Genomic DNA, 25,925 nt, shown 5'->3' on the forward strand with positions numbered 1-25,925 from the left:
CGTGAACGCAGCATACGATTTAAAACGCATATCAGCCTCGAGCACAGAAGCCACGATCAGATGTCAACAAAGCTGTAAGAGTGTGAATATTACCGATGATGTTTGTACTGAGCACTGACACTTAACGCTGTAAAACAGTAGAGGACCCTTAGTGGAAAATTCGGAAGGAAGAAATATTCCGGAGGGAAGAGCGACGTCCATAAATAATGTAAGCAAAGACTACATTGCTTCTGTAGCATGCTGTGAGAGACATGTCATGGGGTTTAGGTATTTTTGAAGTACAGGTGTTATATATTGCTTGGGCTGTTTGAATGAAGACAGAGTCCTGATGCAGACTGCAGAGCCTCACCCCGTGTGCAGATGTTTACATGTCGCCACAGAGCCACACTACGACGTAATTATCAATCCCGTACTGATGCAGCTTCTCTTCACATCCTGCATAAGAGAAATATCCACAATATTTGTGACAGTATTTGTTTATATATTTGTATATAGGTATAATATATGCATCTATGGTTTTATTTCGTGGTGTGCGTTTTCAGACGGTATAGTGATTTAGTAAAGTGCTGTCTAGAACCCCTCTTCCCTCCCCCTCCCTTTTTTGTTTTATTTAGCTATCATTTGTCACAGACAATAATCCCGGTGTGTCTGGCTGCTCCAGTCACATTAAATTGATTTAATTGGATAATCCTTCACATTATCATCTGTCTGTAAATCCCTCAATCTCTCAATTACCTCTCAGCTATCCTGTCCGTGTTTGGTGGCCACACTGTCTTTCCTGTGGTGAGAGGCCACTGATGTTTTATGTTTATAAATAAGCCTCAGCACACTATGTCACACACTGTGAATGCAACTCAGCGTTGCTGCTCACTTGTCCGAAAAAGAACAGCAGTGACTGAGATCAGGTTCTTGTAGCCTAACTGTTTTGTTTCTTGTGCTGCATGTCCATTTAATGACACATAATGACCCCTTGGGTGGACTCGTGATAGGTTATTACGTAATTGAGGAGCAGTGTGATTGGCTCTTTAACAGAAACGTCCTGGAGGACTGGGCATGGCTTTGGCTGTGTGTGTGTGAGGGAGAGAAAGAGAGAGAGATTAACGGAGAGAGAGATGTGTTTGCGGGAGATTTCTGTTTACCGTGATGTCAGGTCTGTGGCATGAACATTGATGGACTCATATTCATGGTGTTGAAATAAATGGACAAGAGGTCCAGGGAGTCAGAGTTGGGTCAAGGGATCAAATAATTATTGCCTATCCCATTTGTAATGCTCGAAATTGCACCATAGAAACTGACATGTTGAAACAAACTACCAAAGGAAAAAGAACATATTTTCTCCCATGAGGTTATATGCAAATTTGTTCATTTGCAAAGTATGTTCGATAGCTATCACTACAGTTTCTATTCCACCCTATTATTTTCTTTCCATGTTAAAAGAAAGAATGTTGAATAAACATTTAGAACACATATTAATTATTTTGATTTCCATGAACAGCATTATGGGTTACTTTGTATGATATACAGATATGTCTGTGAAGGTTCTCAGTCATCCAGGTCATTATAGTCAAAGGAGCTTGCAAAGAAAAGCGTCTGGACTTAACTTAAAGAAGTCCAGACGCTTTTCTTTGCAAGCTCCTTTGATATACAGATATCACTGAAGTTAAGCCGCTTTCTACCACACCTCTGCAGAAGCAGAAAAAAGAAGGAAAGGTGCACAGCGTGTAGTCGTTATTCTAATAACAGTGTTGTGGTGTGTTGTGTTATTATTGTTGTGGCCTGGTTAGACCAAGGGTGTGATGATTGACTTATGTGGCTTTGATGAGCAGTGGAATAAAGCTAGGCCATTAGAAGAAAAGATCCCCAATCTGGGGGATGTTCAATAATTGATGCGTGTTAATGAATCATCCTCATCATCAGCGTTCTTGCACAGTTTGCTGAAGCACGAAGCCATCTGCCGACTGGGCGTGCTGTAATGTTTGTGTATGTGACACTATCTTAGTCAGCAGCAGCAACAAGCAGGTGACAGGTGGTTACAATTTTCTTGAATGTGTTGAAACCCATGTTGCACGTGGCCTCACCACCCTTTCATAACCTTTTCCCGCTCTCCCTCTTGTTTCTGTATGCCTCTCACCGAAAGGGGATTTATATATTTTTAAACATTCTCTCTAAAAATATCTGGTTACAATTACCATTGACTATTACATAGTGGCTACTATTAATAAGCCATCATAGCTGTAGGGCCATTAGGTTGTACATTGCAAAGACAGTATGTAGCATCCAGTCGAACTGAGAAGGCCAGAACTGATGGTTGTTGAATGACCTTTATTATTCCTTGCCTTGTATCAGACAACGAACCAACGTAAGAGCTAGACAAACAAATAAAACAATTACCATGTTATTTATGTAACACCATTTTAACCGCTCATTACGCTGGTCTAACCGTTTTCTATTAAACTATATAATACATATTATGCATTTCAGATTGCTCAAATTAAATCATATACATTACAAACCTTGTTCCCCTGTCGACTGTAGCTAGAACCATTCGCTTTTGTACAATTTAACTATGTTTTTCTCTCCCTTTTCTCCGTTAGCATTAGTTTACCGTTTTCTTCTGTCTTTTTTGTACATCGAGTTGGTTTCCGTTACATCGTTCACTTCCGGTCACACGGGAAGTCACAAAAATAAAAGCACAGACGTTATATTACGTGAATATGAGATAGCTTTACATATCCGCCGTTACACTCCCACCAAATTATTTGCTGTTTCAAACAAAATAAAACACAAATAATTTCTAAACAGGTAAGTTAACAATGATAATACCTTTGTATATGCAACAACTAATTTTCATTGCATTTTAACTTCTTAATGCATCTTGCCTTTCACAACTTTCTAACAGTAGAACCAACTTATGAACTGGGCGTTCCACTGTAGACATCTTATGCAAACGTTCACCCTTTTTACTAAGGTTACTGTCTGCAAAGGTTATTTTGACCTTTCTCACAAGTCCGTCTTCATCTGTTATGGTGTCCACAACTCTACCAAGTCTCCATTGGGATCGTGGCAGTATTTCTTCCTTGTCCATCACTATGTCACCTACTTGCATATTCCTTTTAGCAGCATGCCATCTCTGTCGAACCCTGATGTTGTGAAGATATTCTCTCTTCCATCTGCTCCAAAATTGCTCTGTTAGGTATTGTACCTGACGCCACTGCTTCCGAGTGTACAGATCCTCTTTAACAAACTGTCCTGGAGGAGGCAAAGCTGTTGTGGTTTTCATAGTTAGGAGATGATTTGGAGTTATTGGTTTCAAACTGTTTGGATCATTGAGATTGTCTGTCGTCAACGGGCGGCTGTTTACTATTGCAGCTGCTTCATAGAGAAAGGTTCTGAGCGATGAATCGGTGAGTCGTCTCTTTGCGAGAGCAAGTGTGGCGTTGAGGACGTTTCTCACGGTCCGAATTTGTCGTTCCCATACTCCACCTGCGTGGCTAGCATGGGGTGTGTTAAACACAAAATCACATTGTTTTTCAGATAGAAAGGTTGTCAGTTTTTCAGTGTCTATTTCATTCAGTGCTGCACACAGTTCATTTTTGGCACCTACAAAGTTAGTACCTCGATCACATTTCATTTGTCTGACAGAGCCTCTAAGAGCTATAAAGCACCTTAGTCCATTAATGAAAGCGTCCGTAGTCAGGTCTTCTAACATTTCTACGTGTACTGTTCGTAAGTAGAAACAAGTGAAAAGGAGAGCGTACCTTTTGTTTTCTTTTCTTGCTTGTTTGGTTAGGAACGGGCCGAAAACATCCATACCACAGTATGTGAAAGGCGGAGAGTGTTCAACTCTTTCTGTGGGGAGATCTTTCATTTTTTGTCCTTCCACAGCTCTCCTTAGTCTGCGACATGTCACACACTGACGGATGTAGTCCGATACTGTTTGACTTAGCTTGGAAATCCAATAACCGCTGGACCGTATTTCGTTCATTGTGAAGCTCTTTCCTTGATGATTTATTCTTTCGTGACAGTGAGCGATTATGAGTTTTGTAATATAATGGTCTCTTGGAATGACAGTTGGGTGTTTGAATGTGTTAGGAAGCGATGAGTGTTGTAGCCTTCCTCCCACCTTGAGCACATTGTCTTCGTCCAAGAAAGGATCCAAGTTGTACATTTTGTTGCTCTCGTGTAGTGCCTTTCCTTTGCTTAATGTCTTTATTTCATCTGAAAATGTTAGTCCTTGTAAGTTTTTGATAATCACCATTTCAGCGTTTTGTCTTTCAGTTACAGTGCTGAGTGACTTTGATTTGTCTCTGAGTAGGAAACGTTTGAGACGTGCTATGGCACTGACAGCGTGTGACCAGGATGAGAACCTTGTGAGACGGTCACAGAGACTTCTGTGTTCTGTAGTTTGGCTGTTGAGTGTTTGCACTTTTCTCACCTCCGGATCTCCCACCAAAAGTTCAATAGACTCTTTAGTTGGAAGATTTAACTTCCTTTCCCATAAGAACTGAGGGCCTGTGAGCCAGTTTGATGATAGCAGTTCCGCTACTGATGTGCCCCTTGATGCTATGTCAGCGGGGTTTTCACTCGTCGGTACATAGAACCATTGCTATGGTGCAGTATTGTTACGTATTTTTTGCACTCTATTGGCAACGAATGTGTGGAAGCGTCTTGCTTCATTGCTAATGTACCCCAGCGTGACCTTTGAATCTGTCCAAAAGAACTCTTCCACATTGTCATAGAGCAACTCTTCCTTTAGCATGCTGCTTACTGTGATTGATACTGCAGCTGCGGTCAACTCTAGCCTCGGAATTGTGGTAACCTTTGTTGGAGAGACTCGAGCTTTGCCCATTACAAAACTACAGTGTACCTCTTTGTTTTTGTTTATCAGTCTTAGGTAAGTGCATTGTCCATATCCTGTCGTACTTGCATCAGAAAAGTGGTGCAATTCTCTTTTTACCACATCTCCAAACGATGCAGGAACATAACATCTGTTTATTTGCAACCTTTTCAGGTTGTGCAGATCTTCTTTCCAGCACTGCCATTGCGAGTTGAGATGTTCAGGGAGTGGATCATCCCAGTCTGTACCTTGGCGGCACATTTCCTGTAGGATTCTTTTGCCGTTGAGAACATACGGAGCAATGAAACCCAAGGGGTCAAATATTGCTGCAACTGTGGACAAGATGCAGCGTCTGGTTGGGGGTTGGTCCTTTACAGCTCTGTTGAATGTAAAACAATCCTTTTCTATGTTCCAATACATCCCGAGTGCTCTTTCCGTTTGTGATTCACTGAATGTCAAGTCCTTTGTTTTGGTGTCTATTGCATGTTCTGAAGTAGGAATGTCTTTGAGTGCAACACTGTTGTTAGACACAAACTTATGTAACCTTAGTCCACCCTTCGCACATAGTTCACGTGCTTCTCTTGTGAGTTGTACAGCATCTTTCACTGTCTCAACGCTTGTTACTCCATCATCGACATAGAAGTCTCTGGTTATAAACCGTGCCGCTACGGGGTACTTGGAGCTGTTCTCTTTGGCTAAACGTTTAAATCCATAATTTGCACAACCAGGTGACGAAACAGCGCCAAAGAGATGTACAGCCATTCGATAAGCTTGAGGTGGTTTGCTCATGTCTCCTCCTTTCCACCATAAAAAGCGTAGGTAGTCGCGATCGTTTCTATTGACTTTGAATTGGTGGAACATTTTTTCAATGTCGCACATTAGCGCTACCTGATGTTGTCGGAAGCGGACAAGCACGCCAGTCAAGTTGTTTATCATGTCAGGGCCATTTAATAAATGGTCGTTAAGACAGGTACCCTTGTGTCTGGCTGAACAATCGAACACCACACGTAACCGTTCTGGTTTCTTTGGGTGATAGATGCCATGGTGCGGTATGTACCATGTCTCACCTTCAGGTCCATTATCATCAGTCTCTTCGGCATCACCCCTTTGTATAATGTCATTCATATATGTGACATAGTCCCTCTTGTATTTTTCATCGCGCATTAGTTTACGTTTGAGCTGATTGAGTCTGCTCTCGGCAAGTTGTCTGTTATCTGGCATTTGTGGCCTTTCTTTAAATGGCAATGGCATTTCATAATGTCCTTTTTCTGTTTGTGTTATGCCTTGTTCAAGTTTCTCAAGAAACCTAAGGTCGTCTTGAGACACCATCTTTTCGTTTATTTCGTTTTCTTTAAAGTCCTTTTCTAGTGCACGTATTGCATCTGCGGGAGTACATGGGGGCATTTCTTTAACAGTTATTCTGTGACAGAGACTCCTTGTTGTCTCTGATGCATTACATGGCACTGAGTTGCCAACTATGCTCCATCCTAAATCAGTTTGGATGGCATATGGCTCATTGGCTTTACCTAAGAGTACTTGTCTGGGCGCCAGAGCTTGGGGACAAGTATAACCAATCAGGAGACTCACCTCACAACTGAGGAGCGGTGGGATCTCATCTACAATGGACGACAAATGGCTCCACAGTTTTGCCGTGTCACATGTTGGTATGTGTTCTCTATTTGCGGGTATGTAGTCCTTTGTGTAAGCAGTTGGGAGCCTTAGCACTGTTGCTGAATTGTAACCTCTCACTAGAAGATCACACACCTTTCCGCTGCTTACTACTGCGTTTTTACCCATCATTGTGGTTAGTCTGAGTTTTACAGGGCACACATTTGCTTGCAGTTTCTGTGTTACATCGTGATCTATAAAAACAGTGTCACTCTGCGTGTCTAGTAGCGCATAGACTAGTTTTTCTCTTTGTGGATTAGCAGCCGTTGAGACCCATACTGGGACTATCATGGAGGTGCTGACTGTGTGTTCTGCTCTAGCGATATTTAACGCCATGGCTGTTGCACTTTCAGGTGAGTTCCCTTGTGTTGCGTTGTCTATACTCACTTGAGCTTGCTTTTCTCTTTGCAGACTAATGCTGTAGTTCTCATCGTGAAGACAGGTCGGGTGTCTCTTAGAGCAGGTTTCACAAGTGAGGCGCCGTTTGCAGTCCTTAGCACTATGACCTTGCCTTAAACAACCATAACAATGTTTATTATCCTTTACATGTTTCTTTTTCATTTCCAGGGTCATTTGCAGAAAGTTTGGGCACTTTATAAGTGGATGCGACTCTTGGCACAGTGTGCATGAAGAACTGTTGTATATTTTAGTCTTTGCATCTCGTTCAGTTGTGTTAATGTTGAATACACTTGCCTTGTTTCTTTTGACTTCTCTTGTGTTTCTTTTGTCATCATTTGTTTCCGTGGAGCGAAGTGCATGTATGGAAGTGACTGGGTTGCATGCTACTTCTGCTTCAAGCGAGAGAAAGGAGGCAAATTCACTGAAGCTGGGGAATTCACCACCGCCCATGAGTGTCTTTGTTACATGCCTGTTCCATCTTGTGTTTATCCAGTCTGGCAGTTTATGCAACAGTTTCTGATTTTCTTCACAGTCATTGAGTATTTGCAGTCCTTTCACGTGAGGCATAGCAAGTGTGCATGCATTCACAAAATCAGCAAAGTTCCTTAGCCCGTCAGCATCTCTCGACTGTATTTTAGGCCAACTAGATAACTTCTCTCTAAATGCCCTTTGTAGCACGAATGGCTGGCCGTACCTTTGGTTTAACTTTGCCCAAGCGTCGTTATACGCTTCTTCATCATTTCTGAAGAAAGTCCCTTCAAGGCACTTACGAGCTGAGCCAGTTACATACCTTTTTAGATAGTACAGTTTATCTGCTGCTGACATGCCAGTTTGTTCAATAAGTGACATGAAAGTGGATTTCCATTCAATAAATTTTATTGGCTCACCACTAAACATCGTTGGTTCTGGCGTGGGGAGTCTATTTATTCTTATGCTGTCTTGTACCGCCTGTGCAAGCTGGCTGACACTAGGAGGGGCCGTTGGCGCCGGTATGGAGTATGATGGTACAGTGTGTTTGGGTGTATGCTCTGGGTTCACCTTTTCCATCTTAACTGAATATGCATCATCAAGTTGTGATAACTCTCTGTTGTAGGCGTCCAACCTGGCGCGAGCGGCTTCCACCTCCTTTTCGGCTTTCAGGCGTTCCAACTCTGATGTTTGAACTGCCATTTGTTTCTTATGCTCCTCTTCTAGAGCCTTTATCTTTTCCTTCTGTCTTTGTTCCTCTTGTACAATCTTGTACTCTGCCTCCTTTGCTGCTAGTTCTGCTGCTGCATCTGCTCGTTTTGAAGCAAGATGTGAGGCTGAAGACAGTTGGCTACGTTTTGATGCTGCAGTTGAACCATAGATGGATTGGGCATAATCATGTTCTAATAGTCTGCGTAGATGTTTTCTTTCATATTCTCCATCAAAATCTCCATCTACACCGCTTATTCTTTCCAGGATGACTTTCACAATGTCATGAGTAACTGCTTCACATGCATCAGTTTTTCTTCGTATGTCTGATGAAGGTGCAATGTGACTTCTCATTTCAGTGTACAACTTTAGCAGTTCATCTTTTCTTTGCTCTACATCATCTGCAAGATCTGCCATTTCTTTCTCTGAAATGTCCAACTTTAATCTTTCTCTTGTTTCTCGCACTCGTATTTTCCATTGTTCATAGAGAGTTAATAATCTTTTTTCTTTTTTACTTATCTCTTCCTTCTGATAAGTTAGCATTTTTTCGGTTGGCACCTTGGCTCTTTCTGAACGCCTTGGAATCACGGAGTCACCTTGAGCCTTATTTTGTGGCTCATTTAATATTTGTTCTTTGTTTGCAAACTGTTCATTAATGTCTTCTTCTGAATCCTCCATTTTAACTTTATTTTCCTTGTGCCTTTCGCCGTTTTATTCTCTGACCTGCTTCTGCCATCTGCTGGACGTTGTGGGAATTGCCGTTAAACCTTGAGCCCTCGTGGTGTAGCAAAATGGCGGCGGTCAAGCTCTTACTGTAGCATCCAGTCGAACTGAGAAGGCCAGAACTGATGGTTGTTGAATGACCTTTATTATTCCTTGCCTTGTATCAGACAACGAACCAACGTAAGAGCTAGACAAACAAATAAAACAATTACCATGTTATTTATGTAACACCATTTTAACCGCTCATTACGCTGGTCTAACCGTTTTCTATTAAACTATATAATACATATTATGCATTTCAGATTGCTCAAATTAAATCATATACATTACAAACCTTGTTCCCCTGTCGACTGTAGCTAGAACCATTCGCTTTTGTACAATTTAACTATGTTTTTCTCTCCCTTTTCTCCGTTAGCATTAGTTTACCATTTTCTTCTGTCTTTTTTGTACATCGAGTTGGTTTCCGTTACATCGTTCACTTCCGGTCACACGGGAAGTCACCAAAATAAAAGCACAGACGTTATATTACGTGAATATGAGATAGCTTTACATATCCGCCGTTACACAGTACAACAGTACAACAGAAGAAGGCTTATGAAATATCAACTTGTTTATTCATAAAAAATTAATAAGGCTGTTCAGTTCATAACAGATGGGTTGCTGTTCATTTCTCCATTACTCACAACCATAAATCTTGGAGGACACTGAAGGCATTTCCCTGTCTGTGACGCGCTCACAAGAGCATGTTTGCCGTACTAGAGTAATGCCAGACATCCCTGAAGGACTGTATATTTGCACTACAGAAAGGAAAATGCGCTTCAGAGTTTATAATGCTGTCTTTTTTGGTGGGGGGCAAACCCACCCCCTCATTCTGTCTTTTTTGAAAAGCAGAATGCTCTTATATACCAACTTTGGTCACACCCACAAACATACCCCGCACTCAGAAGCACCACAAGAGTAGAGAAAACAATGATGAAGCTGTCTTTGCTTGAGGTATCAGCAACCTGCCAGAAACCACTTGAGATTATGCAGTTAGCTGGCATGAGTGGGCACAAACTGGACTCAGTATATCAATAATGTGTCTTAATGTGTAATTATGTAACAAGATGGCCTTGCATTGTGTTTTGACGTTAAAGACATGAAACGTGACTAAAACAGATGAATAATCTCCTATATTTCTTCTCTCACTCTCTCTCTCCCAGTTGCAAACCATGAATTATGTGGGTCAGCTGGCGGGGCAGGTGTTTGTACAGGTCAAGGAGCTGTACAGAGGGCTCAACCCTGCAACACTGTCTGGGTGTATAGATGTCATTGTGGTCCGGCAGCCAGATGGCTCTTTACAGTGCTCTCCGTTTCACGTCCGCTTTGGCAAGATGGGTGTGCTGCGGTCACGTGAGAAAGTGGTGAGATCATAGAGCGCTCTCTAACCTGCACTTGTTCAAAATCTATTTTATATTTCACGACAGCTAAATGTAAATTTTAATGTATGTAAATTTAATCTGCATTCATTTGTGTGGCGCTATAGTATATTTTTTTGAAAAAAGAAACTAAAACAGTGCATTATAACAGTATATTTAAAACAGGATTTCAATCACTAAAACTCATGAGTCAGTATCTTAATGATAACAATAGGTTATAACAGATTATTATTTATTTTTTATAGCCTAAAGGTACTGCATTGGTCTTCTCAACCTTCCAGTCTGGAGGTTGTCAGGAAATGCTAATGAAGTCTAAGGCATTAGTCTTAATCAGTTCTTTTTCTGTTCTGTTCTGCAGGTGGACATAGAAATTAATGGAGAGCCAGTGAGCTTACACATGAAGCTGGGAGAAAATGGAGAGGCTTTCTTTGTTAAAGAGACTGAGAACAAAATGGTGAGTAGTGATTGACAGAGATATTACTCCTGAATCAGTAAACACACACGAGAATAGCACAGAACATTACTCGCAGATATGAAGGTCATAAAGCCTGAACTAATATACAAGAAGTGCTTGATTTGTCACTGTGCTCCAAAAGAGCTAAATTATTATTTGCCCTCTTAGGTAGTAGCAATCCTCACTGGTTTTACCACTCACTGATTAATCTGCAACTACACGTTGTTGTTACTTTAATTGCCAAACTTAAATATCTTCTCGTCCTGCCCTGACAAGCCCAGAGTAAGAAAAAAGATGTACCTTGACTCACTCGCGCCGTCGGTTTTACCACACAGCTTTAAGGAGTGTAAAATATACTTCAAAATGTCTTAATATTATGAGGTTTTCTATGAATTGAGTACCTTTTTTATTTACACGTGTATATAAAATATCCTAGTGTTGTCATACTTGGGGGAAAAAAATCCAAGCATAGACCTTATCAACTTGTTTTTAGATAAGCAGATAAACATTTTAGCAAAACACTAGGCTCAATAACAAGGCACAACAAGTGCTTCTGTCCTCCTGTGGCATCTTCTTGGCAAACACGAGTTTAGCTTCCCAGAAATAAACCATCATGACAAGCAGAAAGCAGAGACAAACACTGGTCAGTCAGACACTAAACACACAGTCGACAGTCTGTCATTGTCTAACTTTGATATGTGGGTGGAGAAAAACAAATTTGATCGAAATGAATGACTGATTCATATAGTGTCAATTCATAGCAACATTTGCCTAAATGTGTTTTGTGTTGTTTTGGACCTGTAACTATGTTATACAGGGTGTTTTCTTACTTCCAACAATTAGCCAGGAGCAGGCAACACTTTGTCATTTTCTTCCCATTTCAGCCAGGGAAACAAAGACATTTGTTTTTAAAGTCTAAAAGCTCTTATGAACATTTACGCAGTACAAAAGTGTCATGCGAGGACAGACAGACATTGACTATTGCCAGTGCCAGACACCAGTTTATTTGCTTCCAGGCAAATGGCAACAGATACAATGTTCAACTGATAAATTGGGCCATCTGTAATAGAAACGGCTCACATTATTCAACCATAGACTTTACCCACTGGTTTGCCTCAATCCCCTGAAGCTGAATTAATCTGTCAGATTTTAACTTTTCATGTATCTGTAATACGCCGTATTACACAGAAGTATTTGCAGCGCACATGCACATACACGTCACAGGTAACAGCATAATCTGAGAACATTCCCTTCTGTTTTGAAACCTGATTCTGTAATGCAATAGGTAACGTCTCATGGGAGGTAGGAGGGAGTATGGGAGTATTTGAGGTTGAGAGGTACTTCAAGGATGATCTATTGTGGTAAACAACATCTGTCAGCAGTCACAATGTTACTCGTGAAGTGGTGAGTAACCAAGAGCTCACGCTTTCCCCTGGCCAAGAATGAAAAGGAATATGTTGCAATCTGAGAGGTTCTAATTCCTTTTCCGAAGGATTACGTCCATCTAATGCTGCATCCATTACTTACTGTCCATCTTATAGAGAAGACGCTATTAATAAATCAATACTATAATACCTCTTTCCACAATAGACAAGAAAATAATGGCTTTTAGTTTCAGTCCCACATAGAGTTATTTGCAAATTCGGTTTGACCATGTTTGTCTTATAGTTTTGGTCTCGACTTGAATCCTTTCCCTTAACATAACTCTCTCTCCAGAGAGTGGAAAACCACCGGAGACCTATTTATAGGTCTGCCATTTCACACACGGTATAGTCTGTTACACACAGACTGCCCTCGGAAATTACTGAGACATACTGTACATGTCATGAAAGAGGAGCAGTACGAGGACATAAAACCTCTAGCTGGTAATAGCACAATGGTAGCACAGCACGGTGTGTTTGCCACTCACATGAAGAGGTAAAAGAACAAGAATCATGGGAGCTTGCAGATTGTGTCAGTCTAAGTTGTCACATCTCAAGTCCAAATGGACACTCTGTACACTCTTCATCTCTGTTTCTCAAGGTGCAAAGTTTGCAGGGGTTTGTGCATGATCAAATAAATGCACTTCTTTCAATACCAGTGCAAAAGAAACATCTCCGATGATGTCACTTAATGATTTTGTGCCCTAAAGGGTGACACATAAAGAGAATTATTACTCTCTTTATCTTCATGACATGTGCATTTAACAACCCTTTAATGCAAATATCACAGATGTAAAACCAAAGTGTTGGAAAGATTTTTATTCAGTAATTGAAGTAATCTTATTTATTACATTGCATTTTGCAGCATATAAACAAATCACTTTATAGTTGATCTTGTGTGGTTTAAGAACTCTATATTTGTGCACAAATGCTCTTTTTCTAAGGAAATTGTGGGAATAACACTTATAGTTCAGTGAGAAACTGAAATATCAACAGTTTGGAGTAAAAAAACAAAAACAATTTAAATACTGGAATTAAAACTGGCTTTAGAGCTGATATTTCCCTCTGAGTATAGAGCTCAGAGTAGATCTGTACTCAGTACTATCCCTTTTCCTCTCCAGTCTAAATGAATTGTGCTGTGTTGGACTGTGCTATGACACGTGAACTGCAAGGCATGTGTGAGTCTGCTCTGTTTGGATCATCCCTTTATCATGCCTCTGCCTCCCCCACTCTCTCTCTCTCTGTGTCTCTCTTTATTCTTCTGGCAGCCTCTTGGCAGTGCAACCCTGATGAGCAAATCTCTGTGATTTTGCTAATCTGAGCTCAAATTTTCACCAGATTATTTAGCTGGCTGTTTGGCAGTAGGAATGACCATATCTGTTGTTGCAATATTTCATTTTCCTTTAGAATAGAAAAATCAGCAATCTGCAATATGGACCGCTTTGACATTTTCACAGAGAACAAACATATTTGGCCTGGTCATTACCTGCTATACTCAAGGCTTTTTCATCACCCCCAGCCAGTGTTGGGGAGTAACGGAATACATGTACCGCCGTTACGTATTTAAAATACAAAATATGAGTAACTGTTTTCCGTTACAGTTATCGTTTGAAAAGGTGGTATTTAGAATACAGTTACTTTGTTGAAATAAATGGATTACACGGCGGTACTTCCCTGTTTCATATTGTGGCGGGTCAGGCCTGTTTGGGTTTTGTTTGACAGCTACGTTCTGTTGTTCCAGGCGGCAGCGTTACGGTTGCCATGGTTACAGGGTGACGCTCTCTCTCTGCGTGTTTCCTGGGTGAGAGAGCGCCTGTTGTTGTTGTTGTGCTAAGCTAATAGGCAGAATGCTACCGGTATAGCTCTAAAGAATGTAGCATCATAGGCAGTGTAGTCCGTGCTGCAGGGAGAATGGACTGCCATACACGTTATGTGTCTGTGAGCGAGGGAGGGAGAAAAAGGAAAAGTACGAGCTGTCATCGAGCAAAAACGGGAGCTGGAAGCATGTAAATATAATAATAACCACTGCAGCCAAGAAGAGTGCCTGACGAGCCCAGTTGTAAGTAAGCTATTAAGACTCGACTGTACACCGTGTTCGTGTTTTCCTCCAAAAAACACAGCCGACACAGAACCCACCGTATTAGTCAGAGGTCCCTTTACTACGGTTCGGAGCCGCGGACCTTCAGTAACAGTAATAAATCACAGCAATAGTACATTCACGTAGTTGTAAACAGCATGATAATATATTAAGTAATCCAAAGTATTCAGAATACGTTACTCTCATTGAGTAACGTAACGGAATACGTTACAGAATACATTTTGGGGCATGTATTCTGTATTCTGTAATGGAATACATTTTAAAAGTAACCTTCCCAACACTGCCCCCAGCTGTAGAGAGGGTGATGGGACCTTAAAATGCTCCACTTTATTCATGCATCTTATCCTACATGATTGGATTCTCAATCTATTTTATATTACAACTGTTCTGAGGGCAATTTTCACTTGTTGTTGTGTAATAATTCTTACCAACTCCAGATATAAATGTCACAGAACCAAAGCAAATGGCTTAAACCAAAGAAGACAACTGCATCATTAAATGTATGAACAACGAGTTCTCAATAAGGCAATAATAATAATTTAAAAAAAAACAAAAGTAGAAGCACTTCTCATGTCAGTATAAGCAGCTATTATAGATTCTGTGGTCTACACAAGAGATGGTACAGCAGAAAAGACTTGCGTCAAGTATTGCTAATTTCAGACCTTATCTCACTTTCCCTGGAAACAGGAAGTGGTTCCATCCTACCTGGCAACATCACCAATCATGTCAACAGGGCAGGAGTTAATGAAGTCACATCTGGCCAGGGGCAACTCTCGTCACCATGGTAGGCGCCGTTGAAAACAACGATGTTAGAATTTGTGACAATTTGCATTTTCTTAAACAGTTTTTTATGATACTCTTTCCCGTCATATAGACTCCATCCCATGCGGCCCGCTTCCTGTTCAGAATCTGGGACTGCAGCAAAGTGAAGGAGGGTTGACCAAGAAGAGGAGAAAGAGAAAGAAGAAGGCACGGCCAGAGGGAGGTGGAGGAGGCGCAGGACTGAGGAGAGAGGAAAGTGGAGACGAGTTCTCAGATGATGAGGACATGTTCACTATTGACCTGAGCTCAGATGAGGAAATGGAGGGGGACAGCAGCAGGTGTGTGTGTGCAAGAGAAAGTCTGAATATGTTTGCGTGTATGAAACAGAGAGGGGGAAAGAAAGAGAGGTTATTATACCTGCCAGCCTGGTATTTAACAGGGGAAAAAAACATTTGTTAGTTGTCACAGTGTTGTATGCGAAGCCGATGAACCACTGCCAACAATTCCTTAACTGTGTTAAGTGGAAAACCTGTGTGTGTTTGTGTGTGTGTGCTTACATTTTTCATGCATGGGTATGTGTTTAAGTGGCTGTTTGAACTGTCTAAAAGCTGGGTGTGTATTTATATTGTGTGTATATATATATATATATATTCCTCATTTTAGGTTTTACAGCGTTTTAGTAGATAAAGGTGAATGGCTTGGACGTGAATTGAACTGCGATTTGGGGAAGGCCTCGAAGGGGCCTGGTGGCGGCTCCCTGGCCAAGCAGATCCCCATGTACTAAATAGAAGTGAAGAAGTTAAAGAATTGAAGAGGGGATGGAGGGTGGGGCACGTAAACAAGAATGAACAGCTTGTAGAACTGGAGGAACACATATAGATAAGAATCGGAAGGAGCATGTTTGGAGGTGTGGTCCCGCTCCTGAAATTCCAATACTTTATCTCCAATTAAAATATGTGTTGAAAAATTACTTAATAAGAGAAGAATATAACACTGAAAACTTTAGGTGTAGTTCGATCAGATTTGAATGGCAATAACAAACAGCCCACCTGCTTTCAACAGATTCATATTCAAACATTGCGAGATTTTAATTTGTCTCAGCAAGCCCTGCACAGCTCAAAACAGTGAGAAGGCATCAGAAAAATCAATGTGGTGTGTTTATGTTGAAAACCAGGACCAATTTTCTCTCTAACCGGTGTTAAATGGAATTAAGATTAGTTTCTGTTTAATAAATAAATAATTTTCTTAAGTGTTTAAAGAGAAGCAATTGTATGTGTGTGTGCAGGTTTGTGCATGTTTGTGTTCATGTGTGAAGCCCTCTTGGGAACCAGCTCTGCTTGTTGGACTTGCTCCAAGGATTTGTCCATTTCCCACAGCGCGCACTGTCTCTTTGAAAGAAAGGCTCACGGGGTCATCCTTACTGAAGGCATTCCAAGCCTTTTTTAGGAAGTTTGCCACATGATCCTGAAACCCTTAAAGACAAGCAAAAAAAGTGTGTGTGCTTCAAGTCATTCTCTAAATTGTACTTAATGAGTGTATTTCCTTGGCTGGTTTGTGATATGCGGTCACAGTCAAACAGCCCATGACATTTTAATTTTCAACAAATAAAAAGACCATACCATAGTTTCTTGGATGTGATACGTTGATATGATGTGATACGACTTGCATCGACACACTGTTTACATAGTAAATACCAGTGTCTGCACTAATGATGAAATAAAATGGTTGTGCACATGACTGACATCTCACTGGATGTGTGTATTTGTGATCAGACCTGTGTATGGTGATCAGGGATTGACTGCCAATGCCCACATTCTCCCCAGCACTGACTGGACTCATTCACAGAGGTATTTGGATGTAAGTGTGTGTCTGTCACACTGACAGACACACACTTGAACTCTTTAATAAACTCTTCTCATCAAATCCTTATTTATTCTGTTCATAGCATATTGCACATTTTAATATGTTTTTTGTCCTCATGATAATTAGATGGATTCACAATTCACTGTCTTTCATTCTCTCTTTTCTTCCCTTCTCTTTTTTTGTATTCTTTTTGTCCTTTATTCTTTCTATAGTAAATTGATTAAGAAGACTCTGTCCATTCCTCAGCCCTGTGGTCTATCCATCTCCTGTCCTCAGCAGTCCTCTCACTTCTCTTCCCCTACTAGGTATCACCTTAGATTCCACCCTCTCTGAACACTAAATATGAAATAATGCACTAATTTTCAAAATTTGCATAAAGAATGATACATTTTGTAACGTTGTAACTTTGAAACTGTGAAGTACCAGACAATTCAAAACAAATGTTTGACTTTAACTTTTCCAGTAGCCCAGACGATTCGCAGTCATCAACACCAAAGAGTGACTCAGAGCTAACAAATCCATCTAAGGACAACCCTGAGATGCTATGGACCTGGGGGGAGTTACCACAGGCTGCCCAGGTACATAACAACACATGGCATCACATAGTGAATTGAGTCTGTTGGCTTTGCCTTTTGGGTATGGCAGCATTTAAATCAACTGCATGGTCATAAAATACAATATATACATATAACTGCATGTTGTAGCTGTTTGCTGCGTTATAACATGCAAAGAGTCAAGGTAAAATAAAGTGTGCAAACAATGAAAACTGTCCACCGCACCCATTATTAGCACTTCTCGTGCTGCTTTTTTTGTTTTTTCATGCTTCTCGCCTTCAGGTTGTGCTCCACAGTTGCTCCCTTTACTACTCACGCTGATCCACTTTGTGTATCAGTCGACACACAGCTTCATCAACATTAGGCTACACACTGTTAGTTTCTTGGAGGACTACACTAAAGTATGTCTGCATAGGTTGCACACCCAAAGTCAAACAAATGGACACAAATGTGCTGATTCTGAACTGAACTGATTATGAACTGATTCCACCTGCTGATCAGAACCAACAAAGCCATATCTATTTTATAAGTAATGTTAAGACTTCAGCCTGTATGAGTGGAGAAAAGGAAACATGACTAAGGGGTGGGGTTAATAAAATGTATGTGAGAAAGCAAATATTGTCTGAACTGACTATCTGTTTTTCTTTTACAGCCATCTTTCCTGACCGCCCACCAGAAGCAGGATTCAGCCGCTGTTGTCTCCATACCGGTGTCTTCTAGCACTCACTTCCGAGCCATCAGTGAAACGGGAACTCCGTGCAGTCCAGTGCCACCACTGGACAAAGACACAGAGGAAAACAGAAATGGACACATTGTCAGAGAACAAGGTAGAATAAAACTTTGCACTGAATGTACAAATATCTAAAAGCAGGATAAATATGCACAGTGTCACATTAAAATGCTTTGAGAAATGCTGTGTTTTTTCCTTTAGACAGAGAAGTGGAAAGTGTTGGGCCGTCATGTGTACAGATGGAGAGTTTGACAACATGCTCAGTGTCTCAAAGAATTCTTCCTGATCATTTGGAAGATAGCAGGAATAGTCCCATCAAAAGGACTGATTCACCGTCCAAGAGGAAAGGTACTGTTTGAGATTTCTGCTCGTAAACAAAGGATATCTTGATCTCAGTGTGTCTAAATTTCTGTTTCCTCTTTTATGCACTGATAAATGTCTCTTCTAGAAAAGAGAAGTCAACACCTGGGTGCTGATGGTATTTACCTGGATGACATTACAGAACTGGAGCCTGAAGTAGCTGCTCTTTACTTTCCTAAAACGTATGTACAGCATGTGTTGTAGCACCCTCTGGTGGCCATATTAGGGATCACAGTATTTCTTTCCACTGACACACAGAGCACAGAATACTTTATGGATGATTTTTGTATAACATTGGGGTTTTTTTCTATAACTAAGCACTTGCTTCACTGTAAGTGCTTATAATAGCAGATTATTTTAACTTGATAGCATGAGGAAGATTAATGAGGTAGCTAGGTTACGAGAAAGAAGGAGACCTTCTTTCAGTTGTATTTTTGTCACCACATGGTAACAGCTATTGAACTTCTTTATAACTAAGAGAAGACAGATATTCCTCCTCTCAAGGTCTTTGAAAACTCCAATTTCCAAAACTGAATTTTGCCTTGAAGAACTTGAAGTGTACTAAATACATTTTAGCAATTATTTACATAGTATAGCATAATAGTATGAAGAATTACTGTGTGATCCATGTGTGTGTATTTTTCCCTCCACAGTGACGGAGGCAGCAGCTCGATGAAGGGAGACACTGAGATGATGGTGGGTGTGCGGAGCGCTAACCAATCCCCACAGTCAGTGGGCAGCAGCGGGGTGGACAGTGGCGTGGACAGTTTGGTGGATCAAGTGTGTGATCTACCTCATGTCGCCATCTCTTTGTGTGGAGGACTCACTGATAACAGGGAGATTACAAAAGGTGGGACAGGGAATGATGTTGGATAATAATAGTGAAATAATGTACATGAAATATTTGCAGTTGTCGAGATAAAGCTTATATGAAAGAAATTAAAAACAACATATTATATTTTTTAAATTTGAAAACTTTAACAATATTCATAAATAATGTTGCAGGTCTGTTCATGTTTTACATATTTTAAGCAGAAATAAGTTGATTTTTAAGATTTCACATAGACAAAAATAAGTTATTATATGAAAAAACTATCTTATCAATCAGATCTTTTTTTTTCTCATTTGTTCTTGCCTCTGTCTGTTCCTGCTATAGAGCAGTTCATGGAGAAGGCTGTTTCCTACCAACAGTTCTCTGAAAACCCTTCTATTATTGATGACCCTAACCTTGTGGTCAAGATAGGAAGCAAGTATGTACTTCTACTGCTCTTTATTTGAACTGAGTGTCTGACATATACAAGCTTTTTTTTTTTTTGCTAATATGTAAGCCATCCTTTGCCAGTAGATGTCTTTAAGAATGAAGGGGTGCATAATAGCTTCCTCTGTCACCTGTTGTAGGTACTACAACTGGAACACAGCTGCTCCTGTCATGCTGGCCATGCAAGTCTACCAGAAACCACTGCCACAGGTAAGACCACCACAGTGATACACAAGTATTTACTCCTGATTCTTTCCATTCGACATGAATGCCACAAATTTCTGCCCTCTCAAAAACTGTGAAGACGGACCATTACGCTTTGTTGTATTTAATCAATAAAATGTGTAAATGAAGAGTTTTGTTTTTTGTCTGAAACAATGTGTAAAGTCACATTTTGCTTTGATGAATATACATTACTTTGGCTACTATCTACTGTTGTATTCAATATTGTTATTTGTTATGTGGTGTGTTTGTTGTGTTGCAATGTTATGGATAACCTTTACTCCAGAGCATTTCTGGCATTTCACAATTTATTCTTAATCTGTTTTTTTCACTCTGGTTCACTATTGTTGTTTGCCAGCCACCTCTCATTAATACAACAAAATAACACCAACTGAAATGCGTTCACACTCATTCCTTGTTTCAATAATGAATATTTCAAAACTAAGTGAAGATTTAAATGTTTTCACTTTATCCCAAGTGAACAAAACTTGCATGCTTCCGATTAAAATTACTCGACACATGGGAGAGCTTATAGCATATTTGCCAGTCCTATATCACAGTGAACTGTTGTGGTAAATTCATTGACCTAACACTTGATTAATGTCATGTCTTTGTCCCCCTTCTTATTTTTCCCTTTTATTTAAACCCATTCTTTCTTTCACCATCCACCCGATGTTTATATTTACCAAGTGTTGGTGTTTGAGTTATGTGTTTTCTGCTTTTGGCTTCTTCTCATACTGCCTCCCTGGTCTGTTTGGCACCAGTCCTTCCCAGCCTGTATGATGTTTTCTGGCTTTGCTTATGTGTTGGTCGGGGCATGACTTTATCTGCCTGCTTTGTTGCTTTATCATCGTTACCCTTTCCGTCAGCCTCTCTTTTTCCCCATATTTTCACTTGAGTCCAACCATGAACATCATCTTCCTTTTCATTTAATCTAGCATCTGCTATTTTTCTATTTGCATGTCTTATTGTTTTCGATTCTAATTGTTTTTCAAGCAAGTTAGCTGGAGTTTAGTGTGGTTTGAAATGTGGTGTTTGTCATATTTTACTTTGCCTTTTAGATTTTCTTTTTGTGCTTTCTTGTGCTCTCTTTTTTTTGTCAGCTTTAAGTTACATTTTCGGTCAGTTTTGAGTTGTATGTGCATGATTGTCTCCAGGCATCGGTGGAGAACATTATGAAGGACAAGATGCCAAAGAAAGGAGGACGCTGGTGGTTCTCGTGGAGAAGCAGGAACAATGACTATCAGTCAGTAAGTGCACAGATAGATATGCAGATGGTGAACTTGTTTATCTATGATTCACCGTATCATTTACTGGACATTAGGAAGAACGGGAAAAGGATTAGTCAAATTTCTTCCTTGGGTCATACATGTGACCTTTGACCTTTTTGTTCCTCAGGAATCAGTGACAGAAGCAGCTGGAGACCAAGATGAGACTTCCATAACAATGGCCCCAGTAAACAGGTGACATTAGACTTTAAAACTGTGTATTTTTCTCTCCACACCTATTGACATATTTTTTCCTACTTGTTTAATCTTATATGAGCATTTTTGTCTTGTATAATTCAGGCTGAAGGATGAATCATCCTCAAGTGATGAAGACCACAAATCATCCAGTCAGCTATCAGGAGTCTTTCAGTCAGAGCCCCTTGAGAGTTCTGGTGGCATTTGTTACAAGAAGACTCTTCGGCTCACGTCAGAGCAGCTGGTACAGTGTTTGTTTCTACACTTGCTTTTATTGACATAAACAGGAATACAAATGACCTTATTTAAGATATTTTGCTCATGTGGTTCACTACATATAGAAGAAATCTGTACAGTAACAAACAATAATACACTGTCTTTAATAAGACCATCTCAGAGTTTAAATTACTGTTGCAGTCGAGGCAAAGTGAAAATAGAAATACGTCCAAAACCTCAAGAAAACTTCTCAACCTTCCTCATCTGTGTGTTTACAGGCTAGCCTGCAGCTAAAGGAGGGTCCTAATGAAGTGGTGTTCAGCGTGACCACTCAGTATCAAGGCACGTGCCGATGTCATGGCACAATCTATCTTTGGAGCTGGGATGACAAGATAGTCATCTCCGATATAGATGGAACCATTACAAGGTGTGAAATAACACTTAGTGGCCTACATCCTGTTCAGTTCTATCATATTACCAGCAGGAGTCAGACTTTACACAGTTTTTGGGTTCAGAGGGACAGCTTTATTCTGTGACGTTGTCTGTCTTACGTTACGCTGTAGATCAGACACTCTGGGCCACATCCTCCCTACACTGGGTAAAGACTGGACACACCAGGGCATCGCACGGCTCTACCACAGAGTCAGCCTGTGAGTGCTGCTTATTGTCCTCCAGCTAAAATACAATATTTTTGGGTGGAGCACAATGCTATGTTTCTGTCTCTCATATTTTATTTTGTTTGTTACAGAAATGGATATAAATTCATGTACTGTTCTGCAAGGGCCATTGGCATGGCTGACATGACAAGAGGTTACCTCCACTGGGTCAATGAAAGGGGAACCATGCTGCCAATGGGCCCAGTGCTGCTCAGCCCAAGCAGTCTTTTTTCTGCCTTGCACAGGTCAGATATACAGCAAGGGGTAGAAAAATTCTACTCTAGATTATTTTGGCCATTAACACAAAACCTAAAATATTTAGTTGCAGGTAATAATAGGTAACATTTATTGTTTTTGCATATTTAAACTACGGCAAAAGTATTTACTCTGGCAAGTTAGTGGTTATTACTTAGATGTACCCTTTGAAAAAAGTTAGCTGAGGCAGATTTACAATGAGGACAAAAAAAAAAGAATGTTCAACATTATGTTGTGTTTAGGGAGGTGATTGAGAAGAAGCCCGAGAAGTTTAAGATCGAGTGTCTCACAGACATCAAGCACCTTTTCTACCCGAACACTGAACCATTCTACGCTGCTTTTGGCAACAGAGCTACGGTGAGAATAGTGCGCTGACATCCGCAGTGTGGATTACTCGCTCGTATTTTGGCCTCAGTGATTTTTAAAGCATGCTGGTTGTTGGTGTTATTTCAGGATGTCTATTCCTATAAGGAGGTGGGCGTTCCACTCAACAGGATTTTCACTGTCAATCCTAAGGGGGAGCTGGTGCAGGAGCATGCCAAAACTAATATTTCCTCGTAAGCTATGTGCCTAGTTGCTTTTTGATTTTCATCAGTGCCATGTGCATGGCGATGTTTTGATGTCTGAATTCTGCCTTCCAACAGGAAAAATGACAAAAGTCTTGTCTTTCTCTCTCAGCTATGGCCGTTTGTGTGATATGGTGGATCATGTCTTTCCGGTCTTCATGCAAGGTGAGGAAGCAGACTTCCCTCACTCTGATGCTTTTGACCAATGCAATTACTGGAACAAAGTACTTCCTGAAGGCACTATTCAGGGAGAGGAAGACCCACAGCCAGCCAAGATGAGCTGAAGAAACTGCTGAATCTAGCATGAAGCAGCTTTAGCATAAATGTGAAGATGAATGAAGCCATCAAGCTTTTCCTAATATGGTAAATCAAGATGGCTCCTTAACTCACAGGTGATACTTAAAAAAATAACTGAGTACCAATTCAAAGGAAATGAATGTTTTTTTTTCTACAGTAAACACACAGAAACAAGCTGTGCTAACATTCAGGAGTGATAACAAAAGTAGTCAGGGAGACGGAGATAAAAACAGAGGACTAAAAATGACAACCTTAGGATCAATTGCTAATGAGACTGCTGAGTGAAAAACAAGGCAAGAAAAGACATTTAAAAAACAAACAAACAAAAAAAGCAAAACCAAAATAATTCTGTGATGAAATTCAGCAGCTGGTTGGGAATTAAACTAACTCACATTTGCAAGTGTACTGACTCTAATGCATACACATAGTAAACCTTGCAAACAGCATGAGTATAATATTTCTTTAGATTTTTTTGTTATGCTACAAAATGTTTCTCAAAACATGTTTGTTGGTTCTCTAAAGGCACCAAGGCAGAACTAACTGATTCCTTCGACTGGCTACCATTCTTGCCTTTAACCTACACCCATCATGTATATTCCAAAGGATATCAATTAGTAAATCAACTATTTCAGCTATTGCCTAAATAGCAGACAATAAAACATAAATTGCCAATTTAGTTCAGCTTTTGAAATCCTAGATGGGCCCTTTGCTGTGGTTTCTGTTCTGCTCGTAGCATGCAGTATTAGTTGTACTTAGACTACAACTTTAAATAAGATTCTATCTAGCTATGTGGCTAAAGGTTGTTTTCTGACCTCAAGTACAGTGGACATTTTGCACCAGAAAATGCAGACTATATATGGTAAAACCATCCAGAGCATGCAAAAATAGCACAAATAGGGTATGCAAAAATCTCCTGTGCCAAACTCCTTTGCAAAGTAAAGCTAAGCGTGTGGTCTTTTGACCGTGCTACTGTGAAACATGTGGCCATGGCACATATTATAGTCTTCAGTGACTATATTCAAGACAAGTGCAAGACAATGCAATGAAATTCTGTCTGTTTCTATCTATTGTTTTTAAATGTACAAAAAAGGAAATTCTGTGATATCGTAGAATGTAATATACAAATCTCTCTACTCATTCTAATAACTAATGCCCATCAATGCACTTGCTTCATAAGCTAATTTAACACTAAGTATATTTTCAGTTTTGTAATGCAATATGATATATTGCATAGGTTAGTGTACTTCATGTAAAGCACTTATCTGTCCTGTAGAGGGAAGTAAAGGAAGAGTATTCAGATTCTGTAAAGTTTTTGTATGAAACATGCCTATTTTTTGTAGTTTGTACATACGGGTTTCTTTTGTCTGTTATTGGACAGATGAAAAATGTTGTATTTTCATCACTTATCTAATAACATAGACTAAACAACTTTTATGCCTAATGTAAATCTCTCTTTTAATTTATATTACTTAAAATGGGAAAACCACTGCGTATGGTGTTAACATAATTTTTGTGACCGTATGAACTATGATACAAGTTCTTGTGAATCAGTAAATTGTGTAAAATACCTTGCTGCTGGTGCTCAATCAAATATTCACACCCATTTTAAGGCTTCAAGGCAAATCTCTTTTTAAGTCAACTAAGAGGTGCCATTTTCATCACGCAACCACTGAAGCAATAAATCAACACCCAGTTGTTTTAGTGCTGCCTGTGGTTTGAGGCGTTAATGGCAACCAAGATAAAACCTTAACTGTTCACAAAAACAGATATGTTTCCACTGCCTAACTGGTTTTAAATCGCATAAAGGTTTATTCCCAGAGTACTTCATTAGATTTTTAGTTTGAAATTAACAAGTAGATTTTTAGTACACAAGTATTTGTTCATGTGTCTTGTACTGAAAACCCAGAATGCCAGAAACAAATCTGACTGATTGTGATTCACCTGGTTATATTGTCACTGTTTCTACATATAACAGATACTCTGTGTATTGTGATTAACTTAAAAGAAAGTCAGGAATTTATTTTTTATTTAACGAAAAACTGTCTTTGGGAAGTGCAGTGTAATTTGTGCCAGAGGAAAAAGATGCTCAGAACGCATGCTCTTAAGTAATGACTGTTGTGTTGTCGCCTGATCTTTTGAGGAGGCATGGAGATGAGATGAGATGATTGTGTCAAAATTCAAATTTTGCTTCCAGCATTTTTAAAGAAAATCCCATTTGGTGATTGCTAATTTCTTTCTGTGAAAGATTCATTCAAACTGTTGACTAGTTTTCACTCTGACTCTGTGTTGATTTAGATGATTACTTTGCTGCTTCCCATGTAAATGTTATGTTTTTGGCTCTAAGCAACAGGCCACCAGTATCCAGTGCAAACCATTGTTAACATTGTAATTCAATCTGTACAATGGACACATCTTTAATAAACTTAAAGTTAATATTGATTTTGTGTTACACTTTTTTGACTCTGCATGCAGTGCTTGATTGTTTTCTTGTGTAAGTTCCTAATTGTTCCTTTAACCTCAGAAATAGAA

General features: G+C 39.9%; 1 protein-coding gene across 3 annotated transcripts; it reads left to right on the forward strand.

Moving 5' to 3' along the window:
* On the forward strand, positions 1-25,835 carry lpin1a (lipin 1a). 3 transcript variants are annotated; one of them, XM_085173609.1, is made up of 24 exons: positions 2-208; positions 10,006-10,206; positions 10,580-10,675; positions 14,882-14,978; positions 15,069-15,294; positions 16,729-16,803; positions 17,032-17,124; positions 17,283-17,397; positions 18,026-18,200; positions 18,305-18,451; positions 18,552-18,645; positions 19,117-19,313; positions 19,620-19,713; positions 19,862-19,931; positions 20,634-20,720; positions 21,101-21,193; positions 21,342-21,406; positions 21,512-21,650; positions 21,901-22,049; positions 22,186-22,272; positions 22,371-22,523; positions 22,776-22,890; positions 22,987-23,090; positions 23,212-25,835. In XM_085173609.1, the coding sequence occupies exons 2-24, from the start codon at positions 10,015-10,017 to the stop codon at positions 23,381-23,383; spliced, it is 2,835 nt and encodes a 944-aa protein (XP_085029735.1). In that variant the 5' UTR covers positions 2-208; positions 10,006-10,014; the 3' UTR covers positions 23,384-25,835. The 3 variants fall into 3 exon arrangements, with proteins under 3 accessions (XP_085029787.1, XP_085029735.1, XP_085029758.1); XM_085173661.1 differs by lacking the exon at positions 17,032-17,124 and having other exon boundaries at positions 1-208; XM_085173632.1 differs by lacking the exon at positions 20,634-20,720.
* Positions 25,836-25,925: the final 90 nt, after the last annotated feature.

Source organism: Neolamprologus multifasciatus, chromosome 1 (assembly GCF_963576455.1).
Source record: "Neolamprologus multifasciatus chromosome 1, fNeoMul1.2, whole genome shotgun sequence".
Taxonomy (NCBI): Eukaryota; Metazoa; Chordata; class Actinopteri; order Cichliformes; family Cichlidae; genus Neolamprologus; species Neolamprologus multifasciatus.